The sequence below is a fragment of the Ascaphus truei genome, chromosome 3 (assembly GCF_040206685.1).
Source record: "Ascaphus truei isolate aAscTru1 chromosome 3, aAscTru1.hap1, whole genome shotgun sequence".
In the NCBI taxonomy this organism is placed as follows: domain Eukaryota; kingdom Metazoa; phylum Chordata; class Amphibia; order Anura; family Ascaphidae; genus Ascaphus; species Ascaphus truei.
The window spans coordinates 19,017,276-19,030,875 of NC_134485.1; the positions used below are offsets into that span (position 1 = coordinate 19,017,276).

The 13,600-nt window shown below is 40.9% G+C and overlaps 1 protein-coding gene across 1 annotated transcript in view; it reads right to left on the reverse strand.

The window, feature by feature from the left end:
• The window catches only part of LOC142491315 (interferon-induced GTP-binding protein Mx2-like), a 52,518-nt gene that overhangs the window by 4,511 nt on the left and 34,407 nt on the right, over positions 1-13,600 (reverse strand). Inside the window, exons 9-14 of the mRNA XM_075593702.1 lie at positions 11,775-11,897; positions 8,425-8,566; positions 8,015-8,173; positions 7,518-7,594; positions 4,610-4,825; positions 4,077-4,302 (exon numbers count right to left, since the gene is read on the reverse strand). Of these exons, the coding sequence (XP_075449817.1) occupies positions 4,077-4,302; positions 4,610-4,825; positions 7,518-7,594; positions 8,015-8,173; positions 8,425-8,566; positions 11,775-11,897 (943 nt within the window). The remainder of the gene's footprint in view (positions 1-4,076; positions 4,303-4,609; positions 4,826-7,517; positions 7,595-8,014; positions 8,174-8,424; positions 8,567-11,774; positions 11,898-13,600) is intronic.

Consider the following 13,600-nt stretch of genomic DNA (forward strand, 5'->3'; position numbering starts at 1 on the left):
TAACTTCACCAGTAAGTATCTGAGGAACCCAGGAAGTAATACCGGTAACTTCACCAGTAAGTATCTGAGGAACCCAGGAAGTAATACCGGTAACTTCACCAGTAAGTATCTCAGGAACCCAGGAAGTAATACCGGTAACTTCACCAGTAAGTATCTGAGGAACCCAGGAAGTAATACCGGTAACTTCACCAGTAAGTATCTCAGGAACCCAGGAAGTAAAACCGGTAACTTCACCAGTAAGAATCTCAGGGACCCAGGAAGTAATACCGGTAACTTCACCAGTAAGTATCTGAGGAACCCAAGAAGTAATACCGGTAACTTCACCAGTAAGTATCTCAGGAACCCAGGAAGTAAAACCGGTAACTTCACCAGTAAGAATCTCAGGGATCCAGGAAGTAATACCGGTAACTTCACCAGTAAGTATCTGAGGAACCCAAGAAGTAATACCGGTAACTTCACCAGTAAGTATCTCAGGAACCCAGGAAGTAATACCGGTAACTTCACCAGTAAGTATCTGAGGAACCCAGGAAGTAATACCGGTAACTTCACCAGTAAGTATCTCAGGAACCCAGGAAGCAATACCGGTAACTTCACCAGTAAGTATCTCAGGAACCCAGGAAGTAATACCGGTAACTTCACCAGTAAGTATCTGAGGAACCCAGGAAGTAATACCGGTAACTTCACCAGTAAGTATCTCAGGAACCCAGGAAGTAATACCGGTAACTTCACCAGTAAGTATCTCAGGAACCCAGGGGTCTCCAGAGCTGAAAATAACTCCATTCCAGGAGGAACCCCCAGTTCCAATAGTGTAAATGGGGGTTGGGGTGGAGCGCAATGTTTTTCTGACTGAACGCAAACAAATATTGATTTGAAACCAGCTGTAAGGGCAAGTTGTACTGGCATAGAGGGACTAAGAAATGGTGTTAACAGAAGAAATATCTTCTATGCCAGTACAAACCAATTGAGCTACACCAAAGTAACCCTCTTCTTAGGGTAGAAAAATGATTGTCTAATGTGCTGCAGAACAGTGGTGTCCAATATCTCTTGTGAATTAGAAATTGTATATCTGGAAACAAAGTCTTTAGTAATGCCATCTCTGCCGGCGTTCAGCCACAGATGGACCCTCTGCTGCACCGGCTCTACCACTGGACACTCAGCCGCCCACTTCACCAAGGTAAATTAATTTATAGGTTAATTTAGCGGTTAGGGAAGGGGCATAAGAATAGGAGTTTTAGGGTAAGGGATAACGTTTTTAGGGTAGGGCATAAGGGTAAGGGGTTAAGCTTTTTAATGTAGACATTAGAGTAAACTGTTGGGGTAAGAGGTTAAGCTTTTTAGGGTAGGGCATTAAGGTAAATTGTTGGGGTAAGGGGTTAAGCTTTTTAGGGCAGGGTATTAGGGTAAACTGTTAGGGTAACATTTTTTAGGTAAGGGGTAGCGATAGTATTAGGGTTTAAGATTAGGGTAAGGAGTAAGGTTAGGGACTTGCCTTGGCGGTGATGTGGCCGGCGGCGAAGTAAGTAGCGAATAAATGCCGGCGGAGATTTGTTCGCGGCAAAATTACAGTGACCAAATGTCCTAAACCGTCTCCAGTCCACAAAAACTGATGTTGCTGTTGTATGATATAATTACATTCTGGTTATGTAGACATCTTCATTATTTCAAACTGATGTGAGAAGGAGCGCAGTACGTCTTTATTGAGGACTGGTGGATCCCAATTTTCTGAGATCTTGTCCTACCCCAGCCGGGCACAGCTTAATACCCCATTGATTTGTACTGGTATAGAAAAGGACGTGGAATATGCAGGGTAAATTTCCTTGAATATGTTTTCTTTATTAACAACCGTTACATAAATGTATTGAGTAACCATTCTTTTATTTCCTCTGTGATTAAACCGATATTTAGCACTGGAGAGAATTCTTAAAACAAATAGAGCAATATTCCTATAGTAAAAGTGGTACAGTGATAAAATGACACACGTATGTTTCATTTTTTCCAGATATTGCTTCTTGCCACACCTACACTTACAGCATAGCCTGATAAGCAAGGCATGGCCTCTTATTTAGAAGTTGGACTGTTATAATGGTTCGGTAGCACCGTGGGCCCGAATTTCAGCAAATGGGAAAACGTGATGTAAATACCTGGCTGAGATTGCATGTATATGTATGTATGTATGTGATATATATATATCCCTGCAGTCATTGCAGGCATTGCAAACCGAGCAGAGTGAGACGCGCTGCAGAACGGAGTGGAGATAGCGCTGTGACGTCATTGGAGGTCGAAGTCTCGCGAGAATTGGAGCCGGAGCACGTGACGCGGAAGTAAACCAGGCTAGCAGCAGTGCAGTGGACCGGACAGCTTACTCTACGAGTGTGAGAGACTCAATTCAAACTCTCAACTGCTTGAAATTATTTCACACCATGTGAGTGAGATACTGTTTGTTATTTTTTAGATAGTTTTTACAATAAAAGGTTTTATACTATTTTTGTTCCATTGTCCCTCTTCCCCTTCCCCCCCCCCCCCCCCCCCTCCCTGGTGAGCTATATCCCATGCTAAGGAGACACGCAGCTACAGATGAAAAGGTGACCCCTGAAGCAAGCAGCAGTCGTGGAGAGTCTGAGATCCATGCAAACAGCAAAGAAATCCCAGCAGCAGTGTTCCTGAATCCCAGTGGTGGATTAAAGGCTTTTATTTGGCTGATTAAGTGTAAGTGTATACCTTACCACCTTAACTCTGAAAGTAACAGACATACTGCCCTATGATATTTTTCTCTTTGTTTCTTTCCTGGCTTATTTGCGCCTAGGTCATTTCTTCTCTCTATATATATATATATATATATATATATATATATATATATATATATATATATATATATATATATATATAACTGCACGTAGTCTTCAGACAAAGAACTGTATTGAATCACAGGGCACTGCAACCAACGTTTCGGTCACCCAGAGGGACCTGTTGAAGGTCCCTCTGGGTGACCGAAACATTGGTTGCAGTGCCCTGTGATTCAATACAGTTCTTTGTCTGAAGACTACATGCAGGGTGCTGTCTCTTTTTGCTGGACCCCAATCTGGTAATATATATATATATATACATACATACATACATACACATAACTCAAAATGTTCAGGGCACTCTATATGGGTAAGGTAAGACAAATAACTTATTTAAGTAGATCAGGGTGCTAGCAGTGCAGCCAAGATCACCATTCAGCGACAAAATAGATAGATACAAAAAATAAAAATCCACAGCACCAGATTTGATCAATATTATATAATATTTCTAGGGCCTTGAGAAAGGACCGGGAGGTCCGAAACGTTGCTCAGTTGTTCTTGTGTTTACCCCCTGATGCGTGCAGATGAATTAAACCTGATATAATATTGATCAAATCTGGTGAGTGCTGCGGATTTTCTTTTGTGTGTGTATATGTATGTGTGTATATGTGTGTATATGTATATATAAAGCTTTTTTTTTAACAATTGTATCTATACATATTTTAAGTGATTGTGCTTTCCTGTATAGATATTGTACCACTACATTTCTGACCCATTGAGCACAGCTTCTAATTTCTTCACATTCAGCTCCTAATTTATATCTGTACTTACTGCTAATCTTGGACTCTGGTTTTCATTACTCTTACTACCATTACAGATATAAATTAGGAGCTGAATGTGAAGAAATTAGAAGCTGTGCTCAATGGGTCAGAAATGTAGTGGTACAATATCTATACAGGAAAGCACAATCACTTAAAATATGTATAGATACAATTGTTAAAAAAATAAAGCTTTAGGGGTTTATTTTATATCCAGCACAGCTGCCAATCGGACAATTAGATGGGCTGAAATTCCCCATTGAAATCAATGGGATTTTGGTCAAAACGCCTGGATCGGCAGACACAGAATAAAGCCCCTAAGCTTTTACAAAACACAAAAGCAGCACGCTCACTTTGCGCACTGAATATTGACTATTTTTTCTATGCGATACAAGTATCTTGTAACTATTCATTCAATATTATTCCAACTGAAAAGGATGAGGTTTCCCTAAGTAGACGGCTCCTACTGTTTAACCTGGGAATTTGGCCAAACATTGACGGGCTTTGTTGAGACGCTGGATCCGATCCTTCAGAGCCTGCCTCTGCTTGCTGAGATCCTGCCTTTCCTGAAGCAGCACATTTAACCGCTCTCTATCTTGTAGAAGGTGCAGCAAGTCACTCTGCAATCTGTCTGCAAACCCATGGAGGACGTAGTACTGGATGATGAGAGGAATCTGATTGGATAGGCGGTAGGTTGTGCCCTTAAAAAGAAAAATGGCAAAGGTTATTTTCATACTGAAACGCACAGTACACAGCAGCCTAAAAGGTTAAGGGAATCCCTTGTTAAAGAAAGACTGGAAGCTAAAGAAGAGATGCATGTTACACAGTGCAGTGCCAGTACTTCGGTACCAAACCGTCTAAGAGACACTTAAACCGTCTAAGAGACACTGCAAAGAAAGGTCAGAATAGAGAGATGCCAGTTTTATGTAAGATAACTCCTCTCGTACAGCCGCCACTGACTGAAAGTTATTGTAAAATAAATATACAACCTTTATAAGGGAGGCTCACCTTTAAATATGCCCGTACGTGGTGGGACATTTCCGTAACAGAAATCTGACTTTGACTGGTTGTAGCACTCACAAAAGTTGCAGAATCTCGTGCTTGTTTCAGGTCACTGCCATAGAAATCATCCTGGCAGTAGAGGAATTTTTCCATTTTTATCTGAATTCTGATTGTTTTTTCAGCCTCTTGTTCCTGTTCTTCTCCAATAGCTTCAATTTTGCTCTTATATGAAGTAGAAAGAAGGAATGAAAGGTCAGAAGATAACGTTAATGAGTGCACACTGTAAAGATCATCACAATTGTTTGAGTTCATGTAACGCCAGACTTGTAGTTTGTTTTGATTAGCTTTCTATATCAAATGTAAAACACGTACCTACAATATAAAAATCTCATATATTACAGAGTGTCTTACAGTTACATTCACAAAAAACTTAAATGTTTCAGTTTGTTTGGCAAAATACTCATGGTCATATTCAGCAAAGGACATTGTTGCATTAGTAATATTGGTAATATATTATGCATAGTATAGCATAATATGGTAAAGTCAACTACCCCTGAAGTTTGGGTAATAATGGTATGTTGTACAGTATGAGTATGTGTAGTAAGTTCTAATACAGGAAGGACGCCATTTTGAAGTAGTATAAACATAAAGCTGTTTACAGTCATCCTCTGTGCCCACTGTTCTGACCCAGTTAAAAAGACTGCAGTAGAACCCAACATGTCCTCAAGAATGCTAGAATCTTACAAAGTGTCAGCGCAATGACAGCAACATAAAATGAATCCATTATAGCCTTCCCGGTCTGCCCACTGCCGCAGAAAAGAGTTCCCTTTTCAGGCACATACTTTTTTGGGGGGGACGGACATATTGAATTCCGATCTCGTATTTACATTTTGTACAGATAAAAGCCACTAAAATTCCATACATGTTTCCCCATAGGATGAAAAAAGGAGGTAACACGCATTTAGTTATAAATACAAATGACAATTATCGTTATCAGTGTGTAAACCCTGTCTGGGATTTTGATGCCAAGCAATGTTTTATTGTTTATTAGAAGCATTAAGTCAAATTAATTGCTATAGTGATGCATCCAATATGCAATTCTACAGTATTAAATAATCACTTTAACTTGTTGGTTAATTTTGAAAGCTAGCTATAGATAGAAACCTCGCTCGAAAACCCCTTGTTGGTTAGGGCGTGCTGCCTAGGGAGTGGATATATGAACAGATAATGAGTGTATCTAGAGAGGTACACAAAAAAGAATCCCTTTGTAGGCGCACCGCAGACCGTTATAGAATAAATGTGGTCAGGGGAAAAACATGTGTTTAACAAAATAATAAATATTTTTAATTAAATTTGTGATTGTGTAATAAAAAATAGCAAATATTAAAAAACTGGTATTTACTATATTAAAAGACACTAGTTATGTCACAACGGTAGGTCCAGAGGAACTACTCTGGGCCCATCAGCAGATGTAGCTAATGTTAATTCACTGTGATGCCTTAGATGTTAGGCATATATCAAATGTATATCAAGGTATGTCCTGAAGTGGATGTTAGCCACTCAAATATGACACCTAGTGGTGCTGAGATGTATCACACCCTATGCCTTAAGCTGTATTATTTAATGCCTCTGTATTTTAATGTTACCACTAGCAGTGTGTGGTCCCGCGAGTAGATGCACGGTTAGGATCCGCCATGCATATAGCTACAGTCTATGGAGGGTCCTTAGCTGTTCTGTGTGGCTGGCTGGGTAAGTATTGCTCCGGTTGCGGATACAAATATGTCCTGATGGTGTGTGGCTACCTCGTACTGGTCACATGTATAGTATCTCAGCAGTGATGGGGTTAATACCCACTATACATATGGAGATATTGCTCTGTGTGTTTTAGCTGGGCGCGCAGGCACACTCTAGTTTGGAGCTAGAAACAAACTTGTTAGTTAGTTTTAAGGTGTCTGCGTTCACTTCGGTGAATACTTGCCGTGTCGCCCCTTGCGCCCCTTGATTTTTGCCCCGTAGACCCCGTGCACATATATTTGGATGTCGGGGAGTACACACTTTGCGTTATCAAGGGGCGCAAGGGGCGACACGGCAAGTATTCACCGAAGTGAACGCAGACACCTTAAAACTAACTAACAAGTTTGTTTCTAGCTCCAAACTAGAGTGTGCCTGCGCGCCCAGCTAAAACACACAGAGCAATATCTCCATATGTATAGTGGGTATTAACCCCATCACTGCTGAGATACTATACATGTGACCAGTACGAGGTAGCCACACACCATCAGGACATATTTGTATCCGCAACCGGAGCAATACTTACCCAGCCAGCCACACAGAACAGCTAAGGACCCTCCATAGACTGTAGCTATATGCATGGCGGATCCTAACCGTGCATCTACTCGCGGGACCACACTGCTAGTGGTAACATTAAAATACAGAGGCATTAAATAATACAGCTTAAGGCATAGGGTGTGATACATCTCAGCACCACTAGGTGTCATATTTGAGTGGCTAACATCCACTTCAGGACATACCTTGATATACATTTGATATATGCCTAACATCTAAGGCATCACAGTGAATTAACATTAGCTACATCTGCTGATGGGCCCAGAGTAGTTCCTCTGGACCTACCGTTGTGACATAACTAGTGTCTTTTAATATAGTAAATACCAGTTTTTTAATATTTGTTATTTTTTATTACACAATCACAAATTTAATTAAAAATATTTATTATTTTGTTAAACACATGTTTTTCCCCTGACCACATTTATTCTATAACGGTCTGCGGTGCGCCTACAAAGGGATTCTTTTTTGTGTACCTCTCTAGATACACTCATTATCTGTTAATTTTGAAAGCTACAGTAAACAAGGCAAGATTACAGTGAATTCTTTAACATATAACGATCTGCCCTACCTTTACAATTCTGTGAAGATGGGGATATTGCATAAAATGGTCCAAAGCAATTCGTGAGAAACTTGATCGGGCAGTTTCTAAGAAAAAGTAAACATGCAAAAAAAAAAAACTTTGACATCAATAAAACTATACGTCATGAACCAACGACATCGACCCTTTTTTTTTTTTTTTTTTTTTACAAAGATAATAATCCTTAGTAGTATATCCTATAGTATATTTTTTTTAATCAAGTTCGTTAGATGCAATTTGGGAGGTGTTTGATTTCTTTTTGTGCGAAGTCACAGTATTTTGAGCAGAACCGTGCACGTTTAAAAGACCACTAGAAGTAGTTATAGGATTAATTGCATTGAGATGAATTGCTGAGGAATGGTCCACTGCTAGGTACAATCGCAGCGAGGTACAATCGCACTGCCAGATACTTATAGCTACAGCACTGCAAGGAATGCCACTGCCAAGTTAAAATGAGGTATGAGTTAAAAATAACAATAACATCTTACCAGCGATAGTTTTTAAATTCTTCACGGCTGGCACTTCCAATTTTATGATTTGCTCCCGTAATATAGTCTCAAATGATCTGTAGTTGATGAACCCAGTAAGCTCTCGTCCACGGTACTGATTCTCATAAAGATCCATGTCATCTCTTAATTTTTCTTGAACTGAAATGTTAACAGTCAGATGTTTTCTTCCAGGCGGGACAAGTCTGAAACTCATTGCTGATTAACCGATATGGAGGCCTCTCTAAAGCTGGAGGGGCTTTTTACTTTAATATTTCAAATAATTGTACAATTTTTTTTTTTTTTTTACAACTTATTTAGCATTTGACAACATATAATACTTATCCTTAAACGTTACAAGCCTCCTGTGCTACTGTAGCAAACCCAAGACTGTGGATCAGTGCTAAACTTACATTTCTGGCATGTCGTTTTGAGAGAATGTTCCCAGGAATAGAAGTGTCTTCGGATGGTCGTGAAAAGCTTCAGACAACCATTGGCTACATCTTCTTCTCCTTGGGTCGCATGAATGATTTCATTTGTAAACTGTTTAAGTTTCTGCAGGGAAATAATACACAAGGCAGAGCAGTAAGCAAATGAAATAAACCATAAAACAAACTTGAAATGTGAAATTCATCGCTAGGCTTTAGAGCTGTCAACGACGTTGTGTGTCTTTGACTTTTTAAAGCCCATCAAGGTTTCGCTTTAAAGTTTTGGGCCATGTGATTCGGCTTGCGTTTTGGGGAGTGTCAATAGGAGGAGTTTGGGACGAGTTACTTAAAATACAGTTTAAAATGAGATGTATCAAGTTCTGCATCTTTGTGCGTCACTTTTTAATCTTGTCCTTACATTAAAAAAAAAAGTAAGAAGTGGTTTAAACTTCTCTGTCTAAAAATGTGTCTTGTATTTATTTATAAAAATGTTTTACCAGGAAGTTATACATTGAGAGTTACCTCTCATTTTCAAGTATGTCCTGGGCACAGAGTTATGATGACAAATACATGGTTACAAATAAATAATTACATTAAGTGAGCAGGGTTATACATTATATACAATACATTGCATGCACAGTTAGAGAAGATGTATATTATAGGCGTATGTAACAGTTACAGACCAGATTAAAATGTGAGACAGCTTTAGTTTTGAAAGAACTTAAACTGGTGGTGGCTGTGAGAGTCTCCGGTAGATTGTTTCCAGTGGTGGGGTGCATGGTAAGAGAAGGAGGAGCGGCCGGATACTTTGTTGAACTGAATACGTGTATTTAAACACAAATGTAACTTTGGGAGGAAGAAGTACCTGCACCGAAGAGCGTATAGTCTGGTTCAGAGGCACGCAAACTTTTTTTGCTGCACCCCCTCTGTCTGTTCTGCTCCGCCCCCCCCACTTACCTCACGTGGCATCATTTCGATCATGTGACGTCACGTGAACCGCGACGTCATTTGACGCGTGTCACGTCACATGACCATGACGCCGCGTTGCCATGGACACGAGTCCTTACGACGGCAGAGACAGGTAAGTTTAGACTTGCAGGGGCCTCACACGATCCCCTGACATTTAATTTAAATGCCTTGTGGGAAAAGCGCAGGGCCTCTGCAATGCCGCGCCCCCCCCATAAAAATCTCGCGCCCCCCACTTTGCGCACCGCTGGTCTAGTTGGTATGTGGGGAGACTTACAGAAACAGTAGGAGTACATTTGAGTGTATTGGTTACAGTGTATAAGAGCATACTGTCGTTTAGTGAGTAAACATTCCTTGAGTGTATTAATAGATACAGTTGTGTGTCATCTGCATATAGGTGGTAATTTAAGCAAAATTATTGAATATCACCAATGGAGAGGGGTTTGGGAGAAAAGAGGAGAGGTACCAGACCCAACCTTCAGGTACCCCAACAGATAAATCAACAGAGGAAGAGTTAGAAATAGTTACACTAAAGTAACAGTGAGAAAATTAGACCCAACAGAGAGGGGTTGTAGTGGGGCATTGGGGGACAGTAGATGCCAACAATGATAGTCCTAAGAGAATGGGAGGCACATTTTGCCAACTCAATTTTGTATTGTATTGTATGTCTTTATTTATATAGCGCCATTAATGTACATAGCGCTTCACAGTAGTAATACATGTGGTAATCAAATAAATCACAGATAATATAAATAACAGATCATGGGAATAAGTGCTTTAGACATAAAAGTAACATTAAGGAAGAGGAGTCCCTGCCCCGAGGAGCTTACAGTCTAATTGGTAGGTAGGGAGAACGTACAGAGACAGTAGGAGGGAGTTCTGGTAAGTGCGTCTGCAGGGGGCCAAGCTTTATGGATCATGTGTTCAGAATATCTACAGTGCTATTCATATGCTTCTTTAAGCAAGTGTGTCTTAAGGTGGGTCTTAAAGGTGTATAGAGAGGGTGCTAGTCAGGTACTGAGGGAAAGGGCATTCCAGAGGTGTGGGGCAGTCAGTGAAAAAGGTTTAAGGCGGGAGAGGGCTTTAGATACAAAGGGAGTAGAAAGAAGACATCCTTGAGAAGAACGCAAGAGTCTGGATGGTGCATAACGAGAAATTAGGGCTGAGATGTAAGGAGGGGCAGAAGAGTGTAAAGCTTTAAAAGTGAGGAGAAGAATGGAGTGTGAGATGCGGGATTTGATTGGAAGCCAGGAGAGGGATTTCATGAGGGGAGATGCTGAGACCGATCTAGGAAAGAGTAGAGTGATTCTGGCAGCAGTATTTAGGATAGATTGTAGGGGAGACAGGTGAGAGGCAAGAAGGCCGGACAGCAGGAGATTACAGTAATCAAGACGGGAGAGGGCCTGAGTCAGGGTTTTAGCAGTCGAGCAACAGAGGAAAGGGCGTATCTTTGTTATATTGCGGAGGAAAAAGCAACAAGTTTTAGAAATGTTTTGAATGTGAGGGGCGAATGTGAGAGAGGAGTCGAGTGTGAACCCTAGGCGCGTGCTTGGGCAACTGGGTGAATGATTGTAGTTCCAACAGTAATGTGGAAGGAGGTAGTAGGGCCAGGTTTGGGAGGAAGTATGAGGAGCTCTGTTTTAGCCATGTTAAGTTTAAGGCGGCGGAGGGCCATCCAGGATGATATAGCAGAGAGACATTCAGAAACTTTGGTTTGTACAGCAGGTGTAAGGTCGCGTGTTGAAAAGTATATTTGTGTGTAGTCGGCATATAGGTGATAATTAAACCCAAAAGATGTTATTAGGTCACCTAGAGAGAGTGTGTACAGAGAAAAGAGAAGAGGTCCCAGGACAGAGCCATGGGGTAACCCCACAAAGAAATTAATAGAGGAGGAGGAGGTGTTAGCAGAAGATACACTGAAAGTATGATGGGAGAGGTAGGATGAGATCCAGGATAGAGCTTTGTTCCGAATACCAAGAGTATGGAGAATGTGGAGGAGAAGAGGGTGGTCCACTGTGTCAAATGCTGCAGAGAGGTCGAGTAATATGAGCAGAGTGTAATGACCTCTGTCTTTGGCAGCATGGAGGCCGTCAGTTATTTTAGTGAGGGCTGTTTCAGTGGAGTGAGCAGTACGGAAGCCAGATTGTAGAGGGTCTAGGAGAGAATAGGTGTTGAGAAAATAGAGCAATTTTCAAATGAAGATGGGCTAGTTATTAGCACCAATTGCCCCACAGACCTTAAAAGCCTCCCAACTCCCTCGTGTTCAAATCATTTAATTAAAATATATATATTTTGTACTGATCTTACTCATTTAAATTCTAGGATCGTAACAGTTATGTACCATACAAAGTGCTCTACTCTCCACCTACATCTATAAGGAGGGCAAGTTTCCCTGTGTCTGAGTCAGGAACACCTATGCCGATGTTCTTCAGTTTCCGCTCGGCTTCCTGAAGTTTAGCTTTTATTTGGTCCTCCAGGGTGGGCAGAGTTTTCTGAAAAAGACACAGAATCTGTTGTTAGATGGGCTCTGCTTTTCTCACATATCTGCATTCCCATTCTCAGTGACTACTCTTCTCTTGGAGGTCAAGTGAAGTCTAGTGGTCAAGACATTGAACTTCATTGTGCAGACTTCTCATTTCAGTTCCAACCTCGACATTAGGTTTTCAGGTTTTCTTTTCTTTGTACATGACCAAATACAGATGCTAAATGTATTGTGTAAAGTATATTCCCCTATGAGATATTAGTGAGTGGTTTCTCCACATACTTTAGGAAACAGGACACAGTACTTACATACTGCACTGGGTCACACAATCTAAAAAGGACGATAGAGATGCAGCGGCTGTAATCTGAACATTTCACAGAGCCGTTTTCGTGAACTCTGCTGTATTTCACGCGGCATTCACGGGTTCTGTGAATTTCCGTGAAGGCTGCCATGAATGCCGCTAGTCACACCTGTGTTTATCGCCGTTGATTTCTTTGAATGACCTGGATTCTGATTTATTTGGTGCAGTTTTTCTTGTGTCCGCCAGGTGGCAGAAATTGATGAATTCCCTTTTGCACTATCCAGTGGATAGTACTGTATAGTTATGTACTGTGCTACTGTGTTAATTTGCAGGTGTTTAAAAAACATATAAAAAACAAGTCTACCACAGTGATCCATTGTGACTCGACCTTGGTCCTTCAAGACGCTGAAGACGGTATCAAATGTAGGCGTTACATAATAAAAAGCTCTAAAACACAATGCAGTGGGCTTTTTTCTACATTGTTCTACATCCTTGCAGCGTTGCTGAATGTCAACTCCGTACATGTATACCATGTATACCAAACCTGACTGTACTGTAGTTATGCATATTTAATATTTTCTGCAATTAATGCTGGAACTGATAAGAAGGCGACTTCATCAGAAATATATGAATATTTCATTTCGAACTATGATTTTTTTCAAATTTTCACCTGAAGTTCGTGGGTGGAAGCATTCGGTAAGGCAAACGTTAACTAATGAGGATTGCTATTTTCGCACTGCCCCTCCACAGGGAGATAGCAGAGGGTATTGGTCTGTGCTACCACTTTTTGACAGTAAGTTTGCTCATGGCAACTACAAAAGGAGAAAGGCCGGGTTTTTAATCCATTTAAGATTCGTCTTTCCCGATCCGGCAACGTACCAGCACCGGCTTACAATAACGGTCCGACCGTCGGTGAAAACCTGGTGAACCGCAATCCTTGCTACCTGGCCCTGCCAGATTACCAGCGAGATTTCCAGCCTCATTCCCAACATGATTACTAGCTTCAGCAGCTTCAGCCGCTTCAGCAGGCACCTGTCAACTCTAATGCAGACTACAGGAGTGACCTCAGCTTGTACGAACAATACACCTCTGACATTGGCTCATCTCCACCCGGTTGGCAAAGTTTATAATGAAGGTAAATATAATGTACTACAGTATACTGTTTTACACTATACAGTACAGTATTGACTTTAATTCCCAATGACACTACAGTAGTGTACAGTATGCCTGCCATACAGTATAAATGCTTGTACTCATGCACACTACAGCGCAACTTGACACATGCGTAATGTACCTGTAATAATAGCATCATTTTTTTCCCCAGAAAATAAACTTTAACATCGGAAAAGCGTCAAAAGATAAGGAGAATTTTGCTGGAACTCTAATATCGCTTTTTTTAAAACGTTGCTTTT